We start from the raw sequence: 26,183 nt of genomic DNA on the forward strand, positions 1-26,183 counted from the left end.
TGTAGCAGCTTAGTTGTGCATAAGCTGATGTTTTTGTTCCTGTCTAGACTGTCTGCCAACAGTTCAGTGAGCTCATAGGTTGTGAGTCATTTGAAATATGAGGTAGGGTGTGCTTCTTTGGGATGTCTAAGATCTAGGAAGGTGGTAAAGGAAGTAACTATGGTGGTAAAGGATTTACTATGTGGTAGCTCTCTGCAGTTGAGCCTAGAGAATGGAGTTAGTGAAGAACAATACCCACTGAAAGTTAATACTGTGTTAATGATTTAAAAGATTTAAGGTGATCAGTTATTGTGGCCTCTGTTATTGCTATCAAAAAATGAGACACCCAATATAAGGGTTTTTTTTAAACGTCTTTTACGAAACATGAGATTTCTTGTTCTCTTTTTGTGAAATCTTTTCATTCTGGTTAAATTCTATCTTAAATGAACTTTAGCTTGAAATTTAGTTATCAGTGATGGTGAGGATGGAAAGTTGAAAACAATATTTTTTATGTATTAAGTGTCAGGCTTTAAAAGAACAGCTCCCCCCACCTCCTTAAGAATTATTTATTTGAAAGCATGGCAGTGGCTGTAACAGCCAGATGTGGGCCAAGCCTGAGTGCAGAAGCTAGGACCTGCATCCTGGTTTCCTGCATGGGTGGTTGGGCCCAAGTACTTGGGCTGTCTTTCACTCCCATCTCCGGTGTATTATCAAGGAGCTGGATTGGAAGTGGAGTAGCTGGGACTTGAACCTGCAACCTGAAAACATGCCAGTGTCTAACCTGTTGTATCAAAATGCTGGCCCAAGAGAATGACTTTTTTTTTATAACTTCATGGACAGTGAGGTGTAAAGATAAATCATGTTTAGCTGTTCTTATTCTCCAGTGTATGAAAGCTCAAATGCACGTCTCTTCATTCCCACTTCTTTGCTTTTTTTTTCCCCCTTAAGATTTATTAACTTTTTTGAAAGGCAGAGTTAGAGAAGTGAGGGAGATGCAGAGAAAGGCATCTTCCATCTGCTGCTTCTCTCCTGACTTGGTCGCAACAACCAAGGTTGAGTCTCCCTCATGAGTGTGTGTAGGTGGGCTACCTTCTGCTTTGCTAGCAGCAAGGAACTGGATTAGAAGTGGAACTGCTGGGATTTGAACCAGTGCTCATATGGGACACCAGCGTTGCCAGTAATAGCTTAACCCACTGTGCCACAATGCCAGCCTTCCAATTGTTTTTTAAGTCAAGTGATAGAAATCAAACCAGTTGTTAATCTAGGAAAGCATTTTTGTTGAATTTCCCTGTAGCATTGATTTGTGTGGTTTGACCTGTGCTGCAGACTCAGTATTGTTCACTCTGCTCTGTCTTTCAAGCCTTTCAAATTAAATTGTTCTTCAAGTAGAAAATAGAACTAGACAGTCTGAGTTGAGTGCTAGAACTTGGAAAGACAACTCTAAACTACCTAATTCTGCTCATCTAGACTTTTGCTAGTTGCATTTATTTTCTTTGACATTCTTAAAGTCAGTAATGAATTTAAAACACTTGACTTTTTGGAATTCTTGTGCTTAGTTGATTGACTTATACTTTTTATGTCTTGTTAGCTAAAATGATGGTTAACTTAAAGGGAAATTTAAATTAATGAGTTAATTTCTGTTCATGAGTATTAACTGTCCATGTTAAGTTGGCCCTAATTATTAACTCCATAGAATATAGTCGTACTGCATCTGACCTCAACCTAATTTGTCTCTGTTGCTTGTATGTTTAAAAATTTCAGTGAGGATTTTATTTAGGCCTTTTCTGACTCTTACTTCTACCTTCTCTCTCTTCACCTTTCTTGACCCGTTGAAGTAGAATAACAAAAAGATGGTAAGTGAGGTTACACACATGCTCTGTTTGTTTTCCACTTTTGCTTGGTGGGACAGTAGTTGTTGTTTTGTGTCCCTTTAGTCTTGGGGAGGGGGGTAATTCCATAATTTTATTTTAAGTACTTTGATTTTTAACCATTTTCATTGCTTCAATTTGGTAGCAACTAATTAAGTCCTATGCTTTCCTGATTGCATACAATGGACCAAACAAGAACTAATTACTAACATAGATTTGTTTTCCTTGTTTTTCTTAGAGATGAATGTTATAATTAAAATGGAATGTGGTGTGCATAATAATAGAAACCAAGTGACATTTGTAGGACATGTGTGATCCAGAAAATTGGGGTGATGTAGTTGCGTTTAGATAAATCACTTTGCTGACTAATACTAAATTAAACATCACCTATCCTAGTATGTATATATAGATACATATTTGCATTCTTTGTGCTATCATGTGTGAATTTAATCAACTGAGTAAGTTTTGATGTGCAAATGAACCTTGGATGAGAAAAATAGAAGAATTATTTATTTCCTTATCATTCTTGCTGAGGATAAATAACAAAAAGGTAAAACACTTGAGAGATTTTTCCATGAATGATAGATTTTTCTCCCCCCAAAAAGCCATTATGTAGTGTCCTTGCTTTCAAGCAGAAGCTGGATGGTGTCATCTCAGACACTTAACTCTTAACATTACATTTTTTCAGTGATAATCTGAGTGATTTTAAATAGTAGGTATTTTCAAGTTTTTGTTTATTTTTATAAGAAGTTTTGACAAGAGTATTAGTCATTTCTAATGATATATTTTACTTAGTAACAGTAACTGAAGTTTCTTTCTGAGTAAACAAAAGCATTTAAAAGTGGAAATTACTTGTATTTATCTTACGTAAGAGAACATGCATTTGTCATAAACGGCTAAGGAGATTAAGAAAAGGTTGTACATATACAAGGAGAACAGTCTAGGCTTAATTTACCACAGTTCTTTCAATGGAATTTTCTTCTTTTTTTTTTTTAAAGATTTGTTTATTTTTATTACAAAGTCAGATATACAGAGAGGAGAGACAGAGAGGAAGATCTTCCTTCCGATGATTCACTCCCCAAGTGAGCACAACGGCTGGTGCTGTGCTGACCCAAAGCCGGGAACCAGGAGCCTCTTCCGGGTCTCCCACACGGGTGCAGGGTCCCAAGGGTTTGGGCCGTCCTTGACTGCTTTCCCAGGCCACAAGCAGGGAGCTGGATAGGAAGTGGAGGAGCCGGGATTAGAACTGGTGCCCATATGGGATCCTGGCGCATGCACGTTCAAGGCGAGGACTTCAGCCGCCAGGCCACCATACCGGGCCCTCAATGGAATTTTCTTCAGGGGATACCATTGTGGTTTAAGTTTTTTTTTTTTAAGACTTGTTTATTTTTTATTGGGAAGTCAGATATACAAAGAGGAGGAGAGACAGAAAGGAAGATCTTCCGTCCACTGGTTCACTCCCCAAGTGGCCGCAATGGTCTGAAGCCAGGCGCCTATAGCCTTTTCCAGGTCTCCCATATGGATGCAGAATCCTAAGGCTTTGGGCCATCCTAGACTGCTTTCTCAGGCCGCAAGCGGGAATCTGGATGGGAAGCGGGGCTGCCAGGATTAGAACCAGTGCCCCTATGGGATCCTAGGATGTGCAAGGTGAGAACTTTAGCTGCTAGGCCCTGCCCTATTTCCTAATTAAAGGTGGCATAAAAATGACTGTGGGCGAATAGTCTATATTGTCTTTGAAATAGTATATGAGTGGCTGTTTTTTGTTAAGGTTACAGATGATGGTTTAGACTTGAAGTTCAGTAGAGAGGCAGGTGATAAAAACTGGAGACCAGACCTGATCATGATTCAGTTCTGAGACACGAAGGCAAGTCAGTATCACACTTTTTGCTTTGGGAAGTTTTGAGATTAATTGTTCTGGGAAAGGTTTATAGATTATTGAACTTTTTAAAGTTAAAATTTAAAGTACAGAAAATTTTTAATTGGATAGTTCAACTAGCTACTCAAGAAATTTTGCACTTCCCAAATATTTAATGTTTTCTTCCACTCTGCCTTCTTTATTCAGAGTGAAGCAGGGAGGCTCTATGGCAGACAACAGTCCTTTCAGTCAGTCCTTTACAGTGTGTGTGGCCCACGAGGTAGATACACAGGCTTTTATTTTGAAGTGGCACTGATAAAGACATATGTAAACCCCTAGTTTTGCATAGAATTAAAAATAAATATTCTTTTTATCAGATCACACTTAACCTAAATTGGTTGAAATAATACTGTTTCCTTAAACTATGTAATAGCTTACCTTGCATAATACAAAAAAGATAAAAGGCAAGTGTCAAAATTGGGTATTCAGTTAACATTGTTACTGTCTAAAAGTAGAATTTATACTTGTGGTTATGGATTTCCCCCTCCAACATTTTATTAAGCGGTCTTTAGGATGTGCAGTAGTTTTACGGTAAACCCCACACCCTTCACCTAATCCCTCACGTCATTGTGTGCTGTGCTGATCTGTCCTATTTCTTTTGTCCACCAGGTTCATCTTTTTTTTTTATGTATTTCAAAGTGAGTTGCAGATGTCAGTTGCCTTGCCTGAATGCTTCAACCTGTGTATGTCGTTATCTAGAGTTAGTAAATACAGAGCTGTAGTTTTTGTGCTCTTCACAGAAGATTACAAATATGATATGTAAGAAATTTGAATAATAAGTTGTAGTAACTGGATTTTATGAGAAATTAGAGAAGAAAGCTTTCGTAGACATTTCTAATACCTGTTTTAATTTTGTTTTCCTTTGGGATGTTGCTTTCAGTGAATTTTCAGAAATCGGATTGTTAATAGAGTCCTTATAAATTTTACCTCTGCTTTTTTGTTTTATTTTAAAATCTTTTAAATTTAAAGCTCAAATATTTCAAACCTCCATTATAAGATAGCTCATATTCACATAGTAACTGATTTTCTTCATTTTCTGTAATTTGAACTTTAAAAAGGCTGAAGCAAATAGCCATTTCTGATGCTAGGAATTAAGCTCAATTTCTGATAAATTTCCTATCAGCACAAATGGAAATTAATATCAATATTTTGACCAATTGATTTCTAAATTAGCTTGATTCTGAGACTTCAGTAGCCTTCCTATGCATGCCAAGTTTGGCCTTCTGAATGTGGGTTGTCTTCAGTTGCCCTCACTGGAGGGATTCAGGGCTTGTGAGTGTTATACTTCCAGTGTGATAGCACTGTCTCCAGAATAACATTTTAAGATTGAAAATGTTACTTGTGAGAAAATTTTAAACTTGTTTGTGTTTATTTTTTATTTCCCTACAAATTCTCATTCAGCTTGGTGAGGCCCGTGTAGAGAGAAGTTTGTGAAATTAACTGGTTTGTGCATTACTGCATAGAGAAAGTCATCTTTTGCATCTTTTGTTGCATTGTGTAATACTTAGATTTCTCATTGTGATCTTAAGAAAAAGAAATGCACTGCATGCATTGAGCATTTTCTACAAGGTTTGATGTGCTATTTCACATATCACAGGCCTTATTTTTTCAACATTTGAGCAAAAGAAACAGATGAAACCTCATATAAAACCCTTCAGAGTGTGAAAATGTGGGGTTTATTTGTGCTAATTCTCTTCTTTTGGGAACATGTATGTTAAAGGTAAGGTCAGTTTATTGATTTAAACCACATTGTGCATAAAAATGTGTTATTACTCATGGTTAAAACTTAAGAGCTTGTTCTTGTTTTGGGAACAAATTAAAAAAATTTTTTTGGGAATTAAAAACTATCTGAAAGTACCAAAAATATTAAAATTAATTACTCCAGAGTTTTCTGAACTGTCATGGGAATATACTTTGCTGAAGCTATTCTATGCTAAAATTTGAATGCTCTAAAGCTTTGAAATTGTCCTTTTTTTAGGATCTAATGGTTGGTGATGAGGCAAGTGAATTACGCTCAATGTTAGAAGTTAACTACCCTATGGAAAATGGCATAGTACGGAATTGGGATGACATGAAACATCTGTGGGACTATACATTTGGACCAGAGAAACTTAACATAGATACCAGAAACTGTAAAATCTTACTTACAGAACCTCCTATGAATCCAACCAAAAACAGAGAGAAGATTGTAGAGGTAAGTTTCTATATGGAGTATGCAAATGAGTTCTCTGATGTAATGTGTTAGAAAGTCTTATCTTACCATTGTTGTCTGAGAGGTAGAGTCCTTTTTTGCTGCTAAGGGCCATTAGGATATATATGACATCATTTTTATGCCACATCAAGTTATGACTAAAAAAGATAGCCTGCTACAGATTTACTGAAAACATTTTTTTAAGATTTATTTATTTTTATTGGAAAGGCAGATTTACAGAGAGTAGGAAAGACACAGAAAAAAGATCTTCCATCCACTGAGTCACTCTGCAATTGGCCACAATGGCCAGAGTTGAAACCAACTGAAACCAGGAGCTAGGAACTTCCTCTGAGTGTCCCACTTGGATGCAGGATCCATCCCAAGTCTTTGGGCCATCCTCTGCTGCTTTCTCATGCCACAAACAGGGAGCTGGATGGAAAGTGGAGCAGCTGGGACACAGACTGGCACCAGTATGGGATCCTGGAGCTTGCAGTGGGAGAATTAGCCAATTGAACAATTGGCTGGCCCTAGATTGAATTTCTGGAGTCTGCAGTTGCCTCAATTAGACCTGATGACTTCACAGGACTTACAGAGCCTAAGGCCAGATGCTCGCCACCCCTGCTTAGGAAACAAATCATTGTTTTTTCCCTAGGTCTTGTTTATTGAATGCTTGTGTGCCTAGTCATTGAGTGTTATTTTGACATTCAAAAAGCTTGAGATTTTTTAATCATTTCAGGTTATGGATTAAAGATTCTCAAATTGTGAAGTGTCAAGTATTTCCAAATGTTAGGAACCCAAAATCTGCACTCAGCTGGTCCCAGGCATTTTGAGCAAAGAATGTTTCAGTTCATATATGCTAGTATATGTGTCATCAACAAAACAAAATCCTGCTCACCAAAACAAAATCCTGCTCACAAAGAGCTTAGAGAAAAGCTTCCAACTCGCCCCTTTCCCCACCACTGGAGCCGGCATCTCATAAGGCACCAGTTTAGTTCTGACTACTGTACTTTTGATCCAGCTCCCTGCAAATGGCCTGGGAAAGCAGCAGGGAATGACCAAGTGCTGAGTCCCTGTACCCACATGGGAGACCTGGAAAAAAATGCCTGGTTTCCGACCAGCTCAGCCCCAGTCATTACAGCCATTTTGAGAATGAACTGACTGGGGAAAGATCCCTCACCCTCTCTTATTCTCTCTTTCAAATTAAAATAATTAAAATTGTTAAATATTTAAAATAATTTTAATTTTAAAGGCAGGTTTATAGAGAGAGAGGAGGAGATACAGAGATCTTCCTTTCGCTGGTTCATTCTCCAATAGCCACAGAGCTGGAACTGACCGGTTCAAAACCAGGAGCCAGGAGCTTCTTCCAGGTCTCCCACATCGTTACAGGGGCCCATAGACTTGAATCGTCTTTTGTTACTTTCCCAAGCACATTAGCAGGGAGCTGGATCAGAAGTAGAACAGCCAGGACTTTCACCAGCACCCATACAGGATCCTGGCACCATATGTTGGAGGAAAAACCTGTTGAGCCAAAGCCTTGGACCGCTGAGCCTTTTATGCTCATACAGGAAAATGGACTTCTGTTCTGTGTGAAATGAGGGATGGTTGCAAAGAAGGGAAGTGTTCAGATGTAGATGGTTATAGAGACCCATTTGGGAATTCTTTCAATTATTTAGGCAAAAGATAAGGCTGGTTAGGATCAGGACTAGTGGAACTAGTATGGTAGAAGTACTAAGAAGTGACCAGATTGTGGGTCTACTTTGAAGGTAGTGCCAAGGAATTTTCCAGTACAGGTTAACTTAAGATGACTTGAATGGCTGGAATATAGAATTACCATCAACTAAGGTGGGAAAACAACCCACAGGTTTTGAGATAAGGCATGATCAGGAATTAAATTTTAGACACTAAGTTTGAGATCACTGTTAGAGAGTCAAGCAGAAATGTCATAGATGTGTATATGAGATCAAGAGAAAAGCTTGGGGCTGGATATAAACTGGAAGTCATCAGGGTGTAGATGAATAGTTGGTAAAGAAATGAGAGTAGAGAGTGGTGAAGCAGCCAAGGATCAGAGAGTTGCTAGAGGAAATTGGAAAGCTCATGAGGTAAATAGTCCCAGAAGTGAGCAAGAGGGGCTGCATTTCTCATAGTAGAGCTTTCTCAGCGTTCTCTTTAATTTTGTTACTAACAAATGAGAAATTTTTGGTAACTCTGGTTTTTAAGTAATATATATATATATATTTAGTAATATATTTTGATTTACTCAATATATTTAGGTGATGGAAATTTTAGAAGGAATTTAGAAGAAATTTGTTTTTTTGTTTATAATTTGAGAGGCAACAAAAAAAGGGCTCTTACATCTGCCTGTTTACACCTCAGATATGCAAAACATCTGGGATCTGGAAAAGCTATCCAGGTTTCCCACTTGGGTGGCAGGAACCAACCCTTTGATCTTTGCTGCCTCCCCGGGTTTGTGCTAGCAAGAAGCCAAGGGTGAAACTCATGCACTTCAGGAACCACTACACCAGTTGCCAGTTTGGAAAGTCTGAATTAAAACTCAGTTGCATTGTTAAGTGCCTGGAAAATTAAAGATCATTGGTTTTAGGTACAGTTGTTTCATTCTTTATGGTTTATAATGTTCTTATTTGTCTATGATCTCAAACTTAGCTGTGACTGATAATGTCTGCCTTTAATCTCACCTAAAAAGTGTGTTAGTGGTGTTTTTAGTAGTCTTACAAGTAAAACCAGATTCTAACAGGCTTTCAAGGTCCTATGTTCACTTCTTTCATTTTTATCTCCTTGAGGTGCAATTACAGAATGATGGGATAGAGTAACAACAGAATATCTGGTTGCCTACCAGATGGATATGTGTATGTTTCAGAGTTACAAAATACTAATTTTGATAATTCCTATTATCAGTTATAAAATTTCTAAATTTCTAATCTGAAAATTCACTTAGTCCTACCAGTCAATGAAGACTAGAATGAACCCCCCAAAATCATGCCCTGTTCCTGTTTACCTAGGCTGCTGAAAATTACCTTGGGTGTAACCAGAAAGGACCCCAAAAACTTCTCTCTGGAAGTCAGCTCATAGTGCGGTGCAGTTTCCTCTTAGCTGTGGTAGGGAATTGTGGACTCGGCAGCTAAGCAGAATTGGGAGCAAATGACATTCATTTTTGTCTTCGCTTTCTTGTTTTTCTTTCTTGCTGCTGAGGGGAGAGCCACATTCTTGGCTTGAGGGGGAGACATAGAAGTCCTCAGTAGTTAACATTTTTTTTTTTTTTTTTTTTTTTTTGGCATTTAAGGATACTCCCTTTAAGCAACATTAAGAAATTCTTGTTCGAATGCAAAAATGCTTTTTTCACATTCATTAACGATTAACTAACAACTTAAAAAATTTCACTCTGTAGCCCTTATGCAGTGTTAGGGAAGTTGGGTTGCATCCAAAACTCTCCTCAGGATTTAAGTTCTGTGACAGTGAGAATTTATAGAAGCTATAGGAACTAATGAGAATGGAGAGTTTTCATTCTTTTTGACAGCTAGTATATTCTGTGACCATGAAGAAAGCATATTGCATATTTATTAAATAACTTTCTCTGCATTTCCAGGTAATGTTCGAAACGTACCAGTTTTCTGGAGTGTATGTAGCCATCCAGGCAGTTCTGACTTTGTATGCTCAAGGTAAGTGAATTTTTTTTTAGTGTTAATTTCTTTGAAAGAGTTAGAGGGAGATCTTCCTCTGCTGGTTCACTCCCCAAATGGTCAAGGTAGGGCCAGGAGAAGCCAGGAACTAAGAAATTTATCTGGTCTCCCATGTGTGAATAGCAGGGGCCCAAAAACTTGGGCCCTCCTCCGCTGCCCACTGCTTTCCCCAGGCCATTAGCAGGTAGCTGGAATTAAAATGGAGGAGTTGGACACAAACAGATTCCCATATAGGATGCTGGCATTGCAGGCAACAGATTTACTTGCTGTGGCTAAATGCTGCCCCCATGGTAGGAGAATCTTATTTATAAAATTACATGTTAAATTTATAAGTTTGATTTTTTTTAAAGATTTATTTTCATTAGAAAAGCAGATTATAGAGAGAAGGGGACATAGAGAAAGATCTTCCATCCGCTGGTTCACTCCCCAGATAGCTGCAGTGGCTGGAGCTGAGCCGATGTGAAGCCAGGAGCCAGGAGCTTCTTCCAGGTCTCCCACATGGGCACATGGTCATATGGTCCCAAGGTTTGGGGCCATCCTCTACTGCTTTCCCAGGCCTTAAGCTGGGAGCTGGGTAGGAGTAGAGCAGCCAAGACATGAACTGGTACTTATGTGAGATGCTGGCATTTATAGGTGGATTATTAGCCAGTTGATCCATTGTACTAGTCATTGCACTAGCCATTATTTATATATCACACTATGAAATACTTTCACAGTTTGTAAAATTTGTGAAGTTTTCTCATATATTTTGAAATTTGTTTTCATTTTATTTGGAACAGAGAGAAAGGGTATTTTAATTTGCTGATTCACTTTCCAAATGCTCTCAAGAGCCATGGCTGAACCTGTGTTAGGACAGGAGCCAAGAATCCAGTCTTAGTCTCTGCTACATGGGAGGTAATCACTTAAGCTATCACCTGCTACCTCCCAAGGTACAGACTAGCATGACACTGACATGGGAGGCAGAGCCAGAGATAGAATGCAGGTCTTCTGGTGCGGGCTGCCGGGGTCCCAGGTGGTGTCCTAGCTGCCATATCAAATGCCTACCCCAGGATTCAGCATATGCTTTTTTATTAGCTTTATTAAGCAGTGAAAAAGTTAAGCTTTAAAAAAAAAATAAAGGACATCCTTTTTTTAAAGGGAAAAAAAAGGATGTTCTCTATCTTGGGCAAGTATAAAATGTTTTATTTTACCCATTCTCCATTAAATAAAAGGAAAATTAAATTAAAAGATTTGCTTCTGGTTACTTATCCTATATATATATATACACAAATAAAAGCACTAAATTTACTTTTTAAAGGTTTATAAATGCAGATTAATAGAGAGGAAGAGAGACAGATCTTCCATCTACTGATTCACTCTCCAGGTGACTGCAGTGGCTGGAGCTGAGCTGATCTGATCCAAAGCCAGGAGCCAGAAGCTTCTTCCGGGTCTCCCACACAGGTGCAGGTCCCAAGACCTTGGGCCATCTTCCACTGCCTTCCCAGGTCACAGTCAGGGAGCTGAATGGGAAGTGGAGCAGCTGGGATACAAACCAGCACCCATATGGGATCCCGGCGCATGCAAGGCGAGGACTTCAGCCACTAGGCTACTGCACCAGGTGCCCCTTAATATAGTTTAAATACAGTAATTTGTGCAATATATATTTACATACCATAGATAACTTCCTCATAAATTTCATAAAGGTTTTTTTAGATGGGTATTGTATCAGTTTGGTTACTAGAATGTACTAGTGAGTAACTTCAGGCATGGCTGAATTTGGTATGGCACTGACTAGACGTTATCTAGATGAGTTCTCTCAATTCTGCATTAGATTTTCTTCCAGGAAACCTGACTCTTCACAGTGGATCCCAGATCTTGAGGCTGGTTTCTTCCCAGGGTAAAGACCTGGGAAGAAGGGACTATTTGAACATTTCCAGTGTAGTGTCAGAATGATTGGTTCTGATCGGCTCTCTTGCTCACCATCATCCTGTCACTGTAGCCAGAGTGATGTAATACTGACCTACAGCCATAGCTCCCATGCTCATCCAGAAACAGAGGTTACAGGCTACACCAGTTCGAAGAGCTGAGCAATTGTGATTAATACATAAGTACAATCATGTGGTGAGTTAGTGTTCTGTGATTACAAAGATGCTAGATAGGGGGCCCAGCGTGGTGACCTAGTAGCTAAAGTCCTTGTTTTGAACGCGCCGGGATCCAATGTGGGCACCGGTTCTAATCCTGGCAGCCCCGCTTCCCATCCAGCTCCCTGCCTGTGGCCTGGGAAAGCAGTCAAGGACGGCCCAAAGCCTTGGGACCCTGCACCCACATGGGAGACCTGGAAGAGCTCCTGGCTGCTGTCTCCGGATCGGCGCAGCACCAGCTGTTGTGGTCACTTGGGGAGTGAATTGTCAGACAAAAGATCTTTCTCTCTGTCTCTCTGTATATATCTGACTTTGCAATAAAAATAAATAAATCTTTAAAAAAAAAGGAATATCAGCTCAAAATCCTATTTAAAAAAAAGATCATAGATAGGCAATTTTAATTCTTATGCAGTAGAGAGTAAACATCATCTTTTGGTTATCTTAAAAGTTCTCAACAGGAATTCTTCTGAGATCTCAATGGGACTATCAGATACATGCCAGGAGCCTCTGTGGGCGTGCTCAACAGGCAGTTAGTCTTAGGGGAAAGAAAAATACAGCAACATAGTTTTGATTCAGCATGTCATAGAAGCTTTTTGGAGGAGGTGATATCTGAACTAAGTCTCCAGTCTGAATCTGTACATAGTACTTAGAAATAATGTGTTCTTTGCTTTAATTGATTGCTTGTTAACTTTAACAATTCACTATCATGGTTATGTGATTCCGAATCTGGATTAGTAACAAACATAAAAATTCATTGAGGTTATTTTAAAGTTTGTTAACTAATTTGAAAGGTAGAGTGTTGGAAAGAGATCTTCATCCGCTGGTTTCCCTGCCAGGAGCCCAGAACTCTGACGCTGTACTTGGCTCACTGTCTACTGCATTCCAGATGCAGCAGGAGGCCGGATCAGGAACAGAGTAGCCAGAAGTTGAACTGGCAACTCTGATACAGGATGTGTTGGTCCCAAGTGGTGGCTTCATATTGGTTTTAAAATATATTGGATACTACTTGTGGAAACTTAGAATTTATTTACTTAAAGGAGCTAAATTTCTACAGAGAAGCCTCGTTTCTTAAATTTGCATTGCACTCTGTTTAGAACAGCAGGTGTAACAGGGCGTACGGTAGGCATAGTTTTTTGTACTTAAAGCAGTTCACTCCACTTGTAATTTTTGCTTTGAACGAGGAATCAATTATTCGAAAGTTATGGAGAGTGCTTGCATCTATTCCTAACTTGTAGGAACTTTTAAAAACAGTTTTGAAAGGTGTATGGCAACATTTTTTCCTTGAATCTTTTGAAACCTGCTAAAAAGAGTATAATTTTGGGTAGCAAAGGTAAGATATTTCTGCTAGAAAGAATTTCAATTGTAGGACACGAATCAATGGCTCAGTGGCTAAATCCTCACCTTGCAGCTGTCAGGATCCCATATGGGTGCTGGTTCATGTCCTGGCTGCCCTGCTTCCCATCCAGTTCCCTGCTTATGACCTGGAAAAGCAATAGAGGATGGCCCAAAGCCTTGGGAGACCTGGAAGAAGCTCCTGGTTTCTGACTTCAGATCAGTTCAGCTCCAGCCATTGCAGCCATTTGGGGAGTGAACCAGTGGATAGAAGATCTTTCTGTCTCTCCTTCTCTGCATAAATCTGATCTGCCTTTCCAATAAAAATAAATGGATCTTTAAAAAAATTTTTTTTAATTGTATGATGGTATTTGGGAAGTGAATCACTTCATAGGAAATCTTTATCTTTGCCTTTCAAATAAAATTTGATAGAAAGTTTAAGGACAAATAGAATTAAAACAAGTTTTTTGTGGTGCATTGTTTTTTTTTTTTTTTTTTAAAGATTTATTTATTTTATTTCAAAGTCAGGTATACAGAGAGGAGAGACAGAGAGGAAGATCTTTCGTCCAGTGATTCACTCCCCAAGTGACTGCAATGGCCGGTGCTGTGCCAATCCAAAGCCAGGAACCAGGAACCTCTTCTGGGTCTCCCACGCGGGTGCAGGGTCCCAAAGCTTTGGGCCGTCCTCAACTGCTTTCCCAGGCCACAAGCAGGGAGTTGGAGGGAAAGTGGGGCTGCCGGGATTAGGACCAGCTCCCATGTGGGATCCCGGGGCATTCAAGGCGAGGACTTTAGCTGCTAGGCCATGCCACCGGGCCCGTGGTGCATTGTTTTAAAGGTTTGTTTGTTTTTATTGCAAAGTCAGATACACAGAGAGGAGGAGAGAGAGAAGATGATATTCTGTCCAATGATTCACTCCCCAAGTGACCACAATGTCCGGTGCTGCGCCGATCCAGAGTCAGTACCTGGAGCCTCTTCCAGGTCTCCCACGTGGGTGCAGGTTCCCAAGGCTTTAGGCCCTCCTTGACTGCTTTCCCAGGCCACAAACAGGGAGCTGGATGGGAAGTGGGACCATCGGGACCAGAACCAGCGCCCATATGGGATCCCAACGCATGCAAAGTGATGACTTTAGCTGCTGAGCTACTGCGCCAGGCCCTTGTGCATTTTGAAAAAAATTTTGTGTGAACTTTTTCTTTATAAGGATGGATTGATTGATTTGAAAAGAAATGGAGAGCAATCTTCCATCTGCTAGTTCACTTCCCAACAGGGTTGAGCAAGAATGAAGCAGGAGGCCATAACTGAACCTGGCACTGCAGGGGTAAGCTGCCTCCTGTAGTCTCCATTTCACGTCCTGGCTGCTCCACTTCCAGTCCAGCTCCCTGCAAATGCGCTTAGTAAAGCAGCAGAAGATGGCACAAGTGCCTGGGCACCTGCACTCATGTGGGAGACCCAGAAGAAGCTCTGAAACTCCTAGCGTCAAACTGACCCTACTGTGGCCGTTGTGGCTATTTGGAGAGTGAACCAGCAGATGGGAGATCTCTGTCAGTCCTGTTAACTTTCAGATAGTTAACAAATAAAAAGAGCCTGGAACTCCATTTTGGTCTCCCACATGTACTTGGGCCATCCTCTGTTGCCTATCTAGGAAAATTAGCAGGGAGTTGAATAGGAAGTGGACCTGAGTAAATGCTAAATCCAACCTCGAATGTGTTTCTTCCTTTTGGTTTAAAAAAAAGATTTATTGATTGATTGATTGATTGATTGGAAAGTCAGATTTACAGCAAAGAAGGAGAGAGAAGGAGAAGGACACTTGGTTCAGTCTCCAAGTGTCAGCAATGGCCAGAGCTGAGCTGATCCGCAGCTAGGAGCTTCTTCTGGGATTCCCACACAGATGGAGGGTCCCAAGGCTTCAGCTCTCTTCTACTGCCTTACCAGGCCACAGGCAGGGAGCTGGAGGGGAAGTAGGGTAGCTGGGATACAATCCAGCGTTCCCATGGGATCCCATGCAAGGCGAGGACTTTAGTCACTAGGTTATCACGCCAGGCCTAAATATGTTTTCTTAATTGCTGATACTTCACTATTTCTAACTAGTGAACTCCTTTGAGAAATAGTAGTCCAATATTAACAAAATTAACTTCAGGCCATAGTAGTATTCTCCTAAATCAGATCCTGACAGTAGCAACAACAAAAGATGAAATAGTCTCACTGTAGGTTTTGATTTATTTTATTGGAGTTATTTGAGAGGCAGAGAAGTAGCTGCCATCTGCTCATTTTCTTCCCAAATGCAGTGGTCAGGGCTGAGCTAGCTGAAGCTGGGCACCAGGAACTCCAGTCAGATCTCTACAAGGGTGGCAAGCACCCATTTACTTGACCCATCGTTGCTACTTCCCAAAGTCTGCATTTAAGGAAGCTGGAGTCAGACGCTAAGCCAGAGAGCACATCTAGCACCCCAGGATGGAGTTGAGTGCTACAGTTATTGGTTCAAACACAAATGCAAGGAGACTTTTGCATAAATGAAGTGGCATGATTTGACAATGTGTGTTTGTGTAGTACAAAATTGAGGGGGATAATTAGGATTACAGAATCCGAGCTGGAGAGCAAAATGGTCAGGGATGATGTAAACGAAGAACTTGAAGGCAGGTGTTTGACCCAGCTGTTAATAGTGCCACTTGGAATGTCTACATCCCCCATATCAAAGTGCCTCCGTTCAGGCCTCATCTTTGCTTCTGACTGCAGTTTTCTGCAAATGTGCACCTGGGAGGAAACATTTAATAGAGTTCCTGCCAGGTACAAGTGAGACCTGGATTGAGTTGGGAACTGTCTTTTCCTCCCTCTTGCTCTCTGCTTACCAGTAAAGATAACAAGGAGATAAAGAGTTTGAATATGAAGGAATTGATAGGAATTAAAATGGAAAGGAGGGACAATCCAGTAACAAAAGGATGTGTCTCCAAATGTGAATCATAAGTGTTCGAGGTAATAGAGAAAAAGGAGTAGTGGAAGATAATGCAAGATTGGGAGAAAAGGCTTTTTGAAAACAAGCTGTATTTAAATCCTTGCTTTAATTGATGTTACTGGAAGTATGTTTTGACTTAGTGATGATGTGAATTCCTTCTCTTTTTGCCGTGGAAATTCAGTAAGACTACTGCATTAGAAAATATATGTCCTTCATGAAATTTATGCCATTAATCATAGAAAAGCTATCACAGTTTATATTTTATGCTGCATGCAAATTTGTATTGAAAAAGAAAAGGAGGGGCCACTCCAGTAGCTTAGTAGCTTAAAGTCCTTGCCTTGCATGCGCCAGGATCCCATATTGGTGACAGTTCATATCCAAGGTACCCCATTTTTCTAGCTCCCTGCTTGTGGCCTGGGAAAGCAGTCGAGGACAGCCCAAAGCTTTGGGACCCTGCACCCGCGTGGGAGACCCGGAAGAAGCTCCTGGCTTCAGATCGGCTCAGCTCTGGCTGTTGTCATTAGGAAAGTCAATCACCAGACGGAAGAACTTTCTATCTCCTGTTCTGTAGATCTTCCTTTCCAATAAAAATAACTTTTTTTTTTTAAGATAAAGAAGAGAGTGTGTTGTGTCAGAGATGGGAAAATAATGTTATAAGTATGTATATTGGTTTAAATAATTTTTAGCAGAAAGGCAGATCAGATTTACGGTGAGGAGAGACAGAGAGGAAATCTTCTGTCCACTAGTTCATTCACCAAGTGGCCGCAACAGCCTAAACTGAGCTGATCCAAAGCCAGGAGCTTCTCCCAGGTCTCCCTCGTGGGTGCAGGTTCCCAAGGCTCTGGGTTGTCCTCTACTGCTTTCTCAGGTCACAAGCAGGGAGCTGGAAGGGAAATGGAACAGCCAGGCCAGGAACTGTCACGAACACGGTGCTTACATGGAATCCCGGCTTAGCAAGGTGAGGATTTATCCATTGAGCCATTGCGCTGGGCCCCACTTCTTAACTTTCCGTGGTCACTGCACAGTGCTTTTCCAAAGGTACCTGAGGTGCTTTAGAAAATTTCACTTAAAAGGAAGTCAGTGATCAGAATTGTTAGAAAGAAAAGTAAAAGGTTGTACTTTGCTGTAAGAACCTGTTCATTTTTCAGTCTGAGGTATGTCCCTGTCTCCTTCAGCATAAAATGATTAGACTAAAAGTCTCATAAGATATACAGGAAAGAGGGTCTGGCATGGTAGCTCAGTGGCTAAAGTTCTTGCCTTGCATGCTCCGGGATCCCATATGGGCAACCAATTCTAATCCCGGCAACCCCGCTTCCCCTCTAGTTCCCTGCTTGTAGCCTGGAAAAGCAGTCGAGGATGGCTCAAAGGACCCTGCACCCATGTGGGAAACTGGGAAGAGGCTCCAGGCTCCTGGTTTCGGATCGGCTCCATCTGTTGAGGCCGCTTGCAGAGTGAATCATGGACGGAAGATCTTCCTCTCTGTCTCTCCTCCTCTCTGTATATCTGACTTTGTAATAAAAATTAATAAATCTTTTTTTTAAAAAAATACACAGGAAAGAATACTTCAGTATCTCTATTTAAGAAACAAACTTCAGGGCCTGGCGCAATGGCCTAGCGGCTAAAGTCCTCGCCTTGAAAGCCCCAGGATCCCATATGGGTGCCGGTTCTAATCCCGGCAGCTCCACTTCCCATCCAGCTCCCTGCCTGTGGCCTGGGAAAGCAGTTGAGGACGGCCCAAAGCTTTGGGACCCTGCACCCGCGTGGGAGACCTGGAAGAGGTTCCTGGTTCCCGGCATCGGATCGGCTTGCACCGGCCCTTTGCGGCTCACTTGGGGAGTGAATCATTAGATGGAAGATCTTCCTCTCTGTCTCTCCTCTCTGCATATCTGACTTTGTAATAAAAATAATAAATCTTTTAAAAAAAAAGAAACAAACTTCAAAATGAAAAAGATACATCGACTTCTAGGCTGTGGCACTTGGCTGTTTCTAGTTGGCTTGTTCCATTTTTGAAACTTGGATTTTTCTGACTTACCTTTATATTTAAAACCCCAACTATAGGTTTACTTACTGGTGTGGTGGTGGACTCTGGAGATGGTGTGACTCACATTTGCCCCGTGTATGAAGGGTTTTCTCTGCCTCACCTCACCAGGAGACTGGATATTGCTGGGAGAGATATTACCAGATACCTTATTAAGGTAAGCAAAAGGAAAACTTCATGCAGGTTAGGTTTTGTAGCTTGTTTACTAATTTAAAGTAAAATTGAACTTACCACAATATAATTCTGGCAAATCTCCACTGGAGAAATCACTTAGTTACTCCGTATGCCTGTAAAAACTGACATGAGATATACACACCTGATCTAAGAACACATCGATTCGTTATATAATTCTGTTATTTCTGGAATGTAAAAACATGAATTTCTAAGATGGAAGAGACCTTCAGACCTTGGACATCTTGAGTGGTTTTCTACAGCAAAACTTTTTGAACATCTTTTAAGCCATAATCTTGATTGAGTTTTCTTATTCTTCCCCACAAAATACAGTGTTTTTTTTTTGTTTTTTTTTTTTTATAATTTTTTTAATAATCTTTCTTAGTTGATTAGGTAACAAAGGGTCAAGGGCTAAAGGGTGAAAGTGGGTAATACCATTGTTTCCACATCAATATCATTTTACCCTGTATCTGGGGTCAGGGAAAAAAACAAAGGGAAAAGCCCCACCCTACCTCCCACCCATCCCAGATCCCCAATGAGAGGCGCGCTCTGAGGGTCCTGCTCATACAGTTTTGATAGTTCATCAGTTCTGGATTGCTGCCAATCTCTCAGTTCCAATCGCAATGAACCCTATTCAGAATCCACTGGCTGACAGTTTCTTCCTGGTTGTGGTTGTAAGATCAGCAGTTCAGTTGGAGGGATCTCCAAAGAAACTTCATCAGAGATGATCCCAAACCTGATTCTTGCGCGAGTTTGCTAGTACAGAGTCCGACACTGTCCGTCACACCAATCAGCTTATGCTCATGCTGGTCGTTGGGATTGCTGGGTTCGTTCTGTTTCCAGCCCTGTCTTCCTCGTGAACCAACGGATGTTGTAGTCCAGTTCGATCCTGCCCACTTCATGCTCGGTCCTCACGCAAACCGGTTGGAGCTGCAGCCTAGTTGGGGCGACTCCCCATAACCCCCACCTGTTCTGCCCCCTACCCTGGTTCCCATGCTTGCCAGTACGCACCGCAGGCTTGTCAAGTCTGTCCCACATCCTGTTTAACTCTCGCACATGTCAGTGGGCATTGAAGCCCAGCTCAACCCAACTAACCTACTATCCAGCCCACACACCTACTGGCAGGTGCCCTTCTGTACAGCCACCCCTGCCCCTGTCCTGGTGTTCGTGCTGTCCAATGAGAGTGGTAGCCCCGAAGGAGGTGCCCACTATTTCCCTTCTAGGCCACACTCACTCCCAGATTATGCGTTCTCCAGGTAGTTCTGGCATTTGACTTGACAGAATTAGCTCCAAGTGCCAGCCTCTGCCAGCTAGTACTGCGGCTAGCCCAACCAACCCTCAACCACTCTAGTTTTTGCTTGCACCAGTTGGAACAGTCAGCCCACTGTGGCCCTTCCCTTATCTAGCCTACATGCGGCCCACAGGTGTAACAGCCCTGCCTAGTCTGATCTGCCCCCATCCCGACACACGCTTTCCAATGGAATTAGTTCTCCAGCAGGGGAGCCCACATTCCTCTGTCAGCTTTGCCTCCTCCCCCTGATTATCACATGTGCTGTTTGGGCGCTGCAACCACATCTGGTACGGCTCATCTCACCTTGGCATTCCTTATTGTGAAATACAGTGTTTTAAATTAGCAACATTTGGTCCCCCAGAAAGTTCATATTGTTGTTCATACTAGAATTCTTTTTAAAGTCAGTGGTTATTAGCTATGGACAGTGCAGTGTGCCCCCACACCTCAGGGATGCAGGCAATGTCAAGGGGTAATGTTGCTGCTGGACACCCTACAGTGAACAGCATGGACTCTGCAGTGACGAATTGTGATCCAGAATGACAGTGGTACTGCTGTTGAGAAACTTGTACATTCAGCGATGGTCCCTTAGGTTTCTCTTTGAGGTTAGGATCCTTCAGTCTCATTTAGAGTTATTTTGGGGATCAGTGTTGTGGCACAATAACCGGTGTTGATGACACTGGCACCTCATGAGTGCAAGTTTGGTCTTGATGTTGCAGTTCTGATCCAGCTGCCTGCTAATGTGCCTGTGCAAGTAGAGGAAGATAACAGTCACTGTCATCCATGTGGGAGACGTAGATGGAGTCCCAGGCTCCTGGCTTCAGCCTGGCCCAGCTGTGGAGGTTTGCGGAGTGAACTGGTGGATGGAAGGTGTCTTAGTCCCTCCCTATCTCTGTGTAACTGTACCTTTCAAATAAATAAATCCTCAAAAGAGAAAGATGCTCATCACACAGGGAGATTAAGTTAAGAAGAATTATAATACTTTGATGCAAGCCCAGAATTCTGAGGGCAACTAGCAGAGTTTCCAAGGATCTTCTGTTGAACATGAGTGCAAAAATTAGGGGATTTCAAGCTTGATTTTTTTTTTTTTTGAAAGATCTATTTATTTTTATTGGGAAGCTAGATTTAAAGAGAGAAGGAGAGACATAGAGATCCTCTATCCACTGGTTCACTCCCCAAGTAGCTATGTGGCCGGAGCTGAGCTGGTCAGGAGCCAGGAACTTCCTCCAGGTCTCCCACACGGGTGCAGGATCCCAAGGCTTTCCCAGGCCACAAGCAGGGAGCTGGATGGGCAGTGGAGCCACTGGGATATGAATCAGTGCCCATATGGGATCCCAGTGCATACAAAGTGAGGACTGTAGCCACTAGGCTACTATCAGGTCCTAAAAAAATTTACAAAGAGGAGACAGAGTTCTTCCATTCACCGGTTAACTCCTTAAATAGCCCGAACAGCCGAAACTGATCTGATGTGAAGGGAGTTGGGATCTTCTTTAGGTCTCCCACATGGTTGCAGAGGCGCAAGAACTTAGGCCATTGTCTGCTGCTTTCCCAGGCCATTAGAGACGGAAGTGGAGCAGTTGGGATGTGAGCCAGTGCCTGTATTGTATGCTAGTGCCACAGAAGGAGCATTGCCTGGTATGTTACCGTGCTCGCTCCCGTTTTCTGGCATGTAAGAAATAGACTACTGGAATATTATTCTTTTAAGTACTTTAGTCATTTTCTTTATCATTTACTTGTTAAGAAAGCTTTTTACCTTAATACATGCTAGGGGATATAGAGATTGAGAGAGAAAATTATTTAAGACCTGAAGCATTAACGTACGACATGGGTTCTGTGAGCAGATTGCCAACTGCAGAAGCCCAACCAGCAGCAACACACTATTTACTTACTAATGTACTTTGGATTACTTATCAAAACTTTCTAAACATCAGTATTTTAAAATTTATTTATATATTTGAAAGGCGGAGCAGTAGGAAATGGGAAAAACAGGGCTCTTCCATTCTATAATTCATTCCCCCAATGGCCACAAGAGCCTGACTTGTGCAGGTCAAATCATGAAGCCAAGAACTTCATCCAGGTCTCCCACAAGGGTGGCAGAGACTTAGTAGAGATGGCAGAGATGGTACCTAGGCCATCGTCGGCTAGCTTCCCATGCACATTAGCAGGGAGCTGGGTTGGAAGGAGAAAACCAGTGCTTGAGTTGACGCTCTTATGTAGGATACCCGCATTACCAGTGGTAGTTTAACTCACTGCTCCATGATCCTGGCTCCAGTAATACTCTTTTTTTTTTTTTAAAGATTTATTCATTTTATTACAGCCAGATATACACAGAGGAGGAGAGACAGAGAGGAAGATCTTCCGTCCGATGATTCACTCCCCAAGTGAGCCGCAATGGACCGATACGCGCCGATCTGATGCCGGGAACCTGGAACCTCTTCCGGGTCTCCCACGCGGGTGCAGGGTCCCAATGCATTGGGCGGTCCTCAACTGCTTTCCCAGGCCACAAGCAGGGAGCTGGATGGGAAGTGGAGCTGCCGGGATTAGAACCGGCGTCCATATGGGATCCTGGGGCTTTCAAGGCAAGGACTTTAGCCGCTAGGCCACGCCGCCGGGCCCCAGTAATACTCTTAAAAATTGATTTGTTTTACCTGTTTGTTATTCATTAACTGTTATTCTGTTACTCTTGTGAAACTGATATATGTATATATATACACACACACACACTCAGTTTTTTGTTTTTTGAAAAAGCATTCATGTTTACAAATAAACTCAGTATGCTATGTAATTTTAAAGAGGCTGGATCTCTTAAAATGAGTGAGTCAAAAATCTATTTCTTAAGCAGGTTATATTATCAAGAAGGGTGCAGTAAATTTAGATCTAAAGTACAAAGTCACCCTGTTAGGTAACACCTGTTTGTTCATCTTCTGAGATGGCAAGTTCTTTTGTGGGCCCTCCCCATAGTGGTCTCTATGGATCACAGAGGCTGATACAGCGTGTTGGAAACTGCAAAAAATGCAGAGACCATGGAAGGAAGCCATGGACATGCCACACCAACCCCTCTTTTCCTTGTTTCTCTGTGTTGAATCCTCCTGTAGCAGGTAATACCCTCGCTTCTGAAAGATTCAGAAGAAGCTAGGAGTTCATTACCTATTGTATTTGTTATTGATGTGACTTATTTAGTGGATGTTAATAGCTTTCATAAAGTAAAAATAATTCAGATCTGTTGTGAACTTAACTTTTTTTTTGTACCAGTTGCTTTTGTTGCGAGGATATGCCTTCAACCACTCTGCTGATTTTGAAACAGTTCGCATGATTAAAGAAAAACTGTGTTATGTTGGATATAATATTGAGCAAGAACAGAAACTGGCCTTAGAAACCACAGTATTAGTTGAATCTTACACAGTAAGTATTTATAATGCATGATAAATCTTTGTGATTTTAAGAAGGGCAGACAAAATTGTTGGTGTCTACCTAAGATTTTCTTGAACCAGTATTTTTGAGTTATGACATACATAGATATAACTTAAATGTATCTTCCTTCATTAAGATTGTTCAATTATTTTAGTGTACTTGGCAAGAATCTATTATTCAGTAGGATTCTGCAGCATGTTTTAAAGAATGGATGTTTCCCTCAGATATTTATGTTTAAAAAATGTTAAAGTGGTGAAATTGTCAAGTATGTGAGACAGTTTTGACTGTTCAAAGCCTTTTATAAGCTAGTATGTTCACAACTATGAGATTATATTTTGCCTGTTTTCTGATTTATGGAACCTTGGAACTTTCCAGCATGGTGTGAGTCCAGGAGTCATAGAAGCGTCCTTTGGAATTATTGCTTTATTAATTCAGTAGGTGGCAGCATTTCCTGGCCATTTCTCCTAATGGGTTGTTTGGAACATTAACCTTTAATTGTAGCTGATGAGAGTTAGAACCTAGTTGTACTTCACAACAGCGAAGGAAATGGTTCTCCCAGAATTTTTCAAAGGTTTCTTTTCATTTATTTGAAAGGCACAGTAAAAGAGAGATGGACTCCCCTCAACTGGCCTAGGCCAGACTGAAGCCATGAGCCAGGAACTCGATCTAGGCTTCCCTTTTGGTAGCAGAAGCCCAAGTACTTGTGTGTTCTACCACTCCTTCCCCAGGTGCAGCTGGTTCTCAGACCTGTGCTTCAGGCATCAGAATGTGGTGGCTTGTCCCCACTGAGCTTCAGCTTCAGCACCTCTGAATTTTTCATGAATTGACATCTTTTTTTTTTTTTTTAATATTTTTATTGGAAAGTAAGATTTTACAGAGAGGAGAGAAAAATCTCCTGGCTGCTGCTTCACTCCCCAAGGGGCCTCAACAGCCAGAACTGAGCTGATCCAAAACCAGGAGACAGAAGCTTCTTGCAGGTCTCCCACGTGGGTGCAGGATCCCAAGAATTTGGGACATCCTCGACTAATTTCCCAACCCATAAGCACGGAGCTGGATGGGAAGTGGAGCAGTTGGGATACGAACCAGCACATGCAAGGCAAGGATATAGCCACTAGGCTACAGTGCTGGCTCATGAATTAATTTCTTTAGCCAGTTGAATTCATATAAAATACTTATTTTGTCACCTTTGAATTTTTTTTTCTCCTGAAGATTTTATTTTTAATTGGAAAGTCAGATATACAGAGAGGAGGAGAGACAGAGAGGAAGATCTTCCATTCTGCAGTGTCCGCAACTGAGCCGATCTGAAGCCAGGAGCCTCTTGCAGGTCTCCCACATGGATGTAGGTTCCCAAGGCTTTGGCCCGTCCTTGACTGTTTTCCCAGGCCACAAACAGGGAGCTGGATGGGAAGCGGGGTGCTGGCATATGAACCAGCACCCATATGGGATTCCAGCATCTGCAAGGTAAAACTTTAGCCATACCATGCCGGGTACCACCTTTGAAGGTTTTTTTTTTTTTTTTTTTTTTTTTTTTTTTTTAGATTTATTTATTTTTATTGGAAGGGCAGATATACAGAAAGGAGGAGAGACAGAGAGGAAGATCTTTGTTACAGTTGTTCACTCCCCAAGCAGCTGCAATGGCTGGAGCTGAGCCGATCAGAAGCCAGGAGACCCCTCTGGGTCTTGCACACTGGTGCAGAGCTGGTACCCATATAGTATCCTGGCACTTGCAAGGCGAGGACCTCAGCCACTGAGCTATCACGCCATACCCTGAATTTCTAATTTCTAAAATGAAATAGTAATAAACAATAAAATTAAGTATTATTAAATTGCAATCAGTATTACCTCTACATACTCACAATTAAGTGTAAGGTAGTCATTTTTAAAGTAATCAGAAAATTTTTTGAATTGGTTTATTTTCACTTACTTGAAAGGCATAGAGATGATCTCTAACCTCCATCTTCTGGATCACTCCCCAAATGGCCATGAAAACCTGGGCTAAGCCAGGCTGATGCCAGGAGTCAGGGACTCAGTCTTGGTCTCTCTGTGTGGGAGGCAGGGAGCCGTCCTCTGCTGCCTTGCAGGGTGCATGTTGGTAGAGGACCTGGGACTTGACCCAGAACTTCGATATGGGATGTGAGTTTTCAAAAGCAACAAATTTAACCATTGTACTAAAAGCCCACCCCTGGGACTTTTAATCCTGATGCATGTACACAGTAAAACACATTTTACAGTCATCTTGATTTGCACACAGAGCTTTTAATAATGCTTCCATGAAGGTTCTTTGGGTTTCTAATGTTCCATCTACTGGACCTATTTTTAAGAATGCATCACAAGGCAGGGCCAGTGTTGTGGCTGCACAGATAAGCCAACCCTTGTGACTTTGCTGGTATCCCATTTCATAGTGCTGGTTCAAATTTTGGCTACTCTGTTTCTGATCCAGCTCCCGGCTAATGCTATGGTGAAATTGTAGAAGATGGCCCCAGTGCTTGTGTCCCTACTACCCACTTGGAAAACCAGAATGGAGTTCTGGCTCCTTGTTTCAGGCTGGCCCAGCCCTGGCCATTGTGGCCTTAAGAGTAAAGCAGTAGGGGCTCGGCAGCGTGGCCTAGTGGCTAAGGTCCTCGCCTTGATCCCATATGTCCGCTGGTTCTAATCCCGGCAGCTCCACTTCCTCTCTATCTCTCCTCCTCTCAGTATATCTGACTTTGTAATAAAAATAAAATAAATCTTAAAAAAAAAAAAAAAGAGTAAAGCAGTAGATCAAAGATCACACTCTTATTCTCTGTTGTTCTGCCTTTCAGACAAACACAAGAGTAGCGCAAGGCAAAAGATAAAACTAGAAATGTAAAACAAGTTTTTTTTATTTCCCTCCTTTTTGTGAAAGTAAGTTAATATAGTATAAAACAGCAAATTAGGGCCCGGTGCCGTGGCCTAGTGGCTAAAGTCCTTGCCTTGCATGCACAGGGATCCCATATGGGCACTCGTTCTAATCCCTGCAGCTCCACTTCCCATCCAGCTCCCTGCTTGTGGCCTGGGAAAGCAGTTGAGGACAGCCCAATGCCTTGGGACCCTGCACCCATGTGGGAGACCCAGAGGAAGTTCCTGGCTCCTGGCTCAGGATCAGCACAGCACCAGCCATTGTTGTCACTTGGGGAGTGAATCATTGGATGGAAGATCTTCCTCTCTGTCTCTCCTCCTCTGTATATCTGACTTGCAATAGAAATA

At 41.7% G+C, this 26,183-nt stretch overlaps 1 protein-coding gene across 2 annotated transcripts in view; it reads left to right on the forward strand.

The window, feature by feature from the left end:
• Positions 1-26,183, forward strand: part of ACTR2 (actin related protein 2) — a 50,431-nt gene that overhangs the window by 12,229 nt on the left and 12,019 nt on the right. The window contains exons 3-7 of one of the 2 annotated variants that reach the window (XM_058667889.1): positions 1,818-1,832; positions 5,741-5,956; positions 9,555-9,627; positions 18,109-18,245; positions 22,800-22,949. In XM_058667889.1, coding sequence (XP_058523872.1) covers positions 1,818-1,832; positions 5,741-5,956; positions 9,555-9,627; positions 18,109-18,245; positions 22,800-22,949 — 591 coding nt within the window. The remainder of the gene's footprint in view (positions 1-1,817; positions 1,833-5,740; positions 5,957-9,554; positions 9,628-18,108; positions 18,246-22,799; positions 22,950-26,183) is intronic. The other variant, XM_058667890.1, reaches the window with a different exon arrangement.

Source organism: Ochotona princeps, chromosome 8 (assembly GCF_030435755.1).
Source record: "Ochotona princeps isolate mOchPri1 chromosome 8, mOchPri1.hap1, whole genome shotgun sequence".
Taxonomy (NCBI): Eukaryota; Metazoa; Chordata; class Mammalia; order Lagomorpha; family Ochotonidae; genus Ochotona; species Ochotona princeps.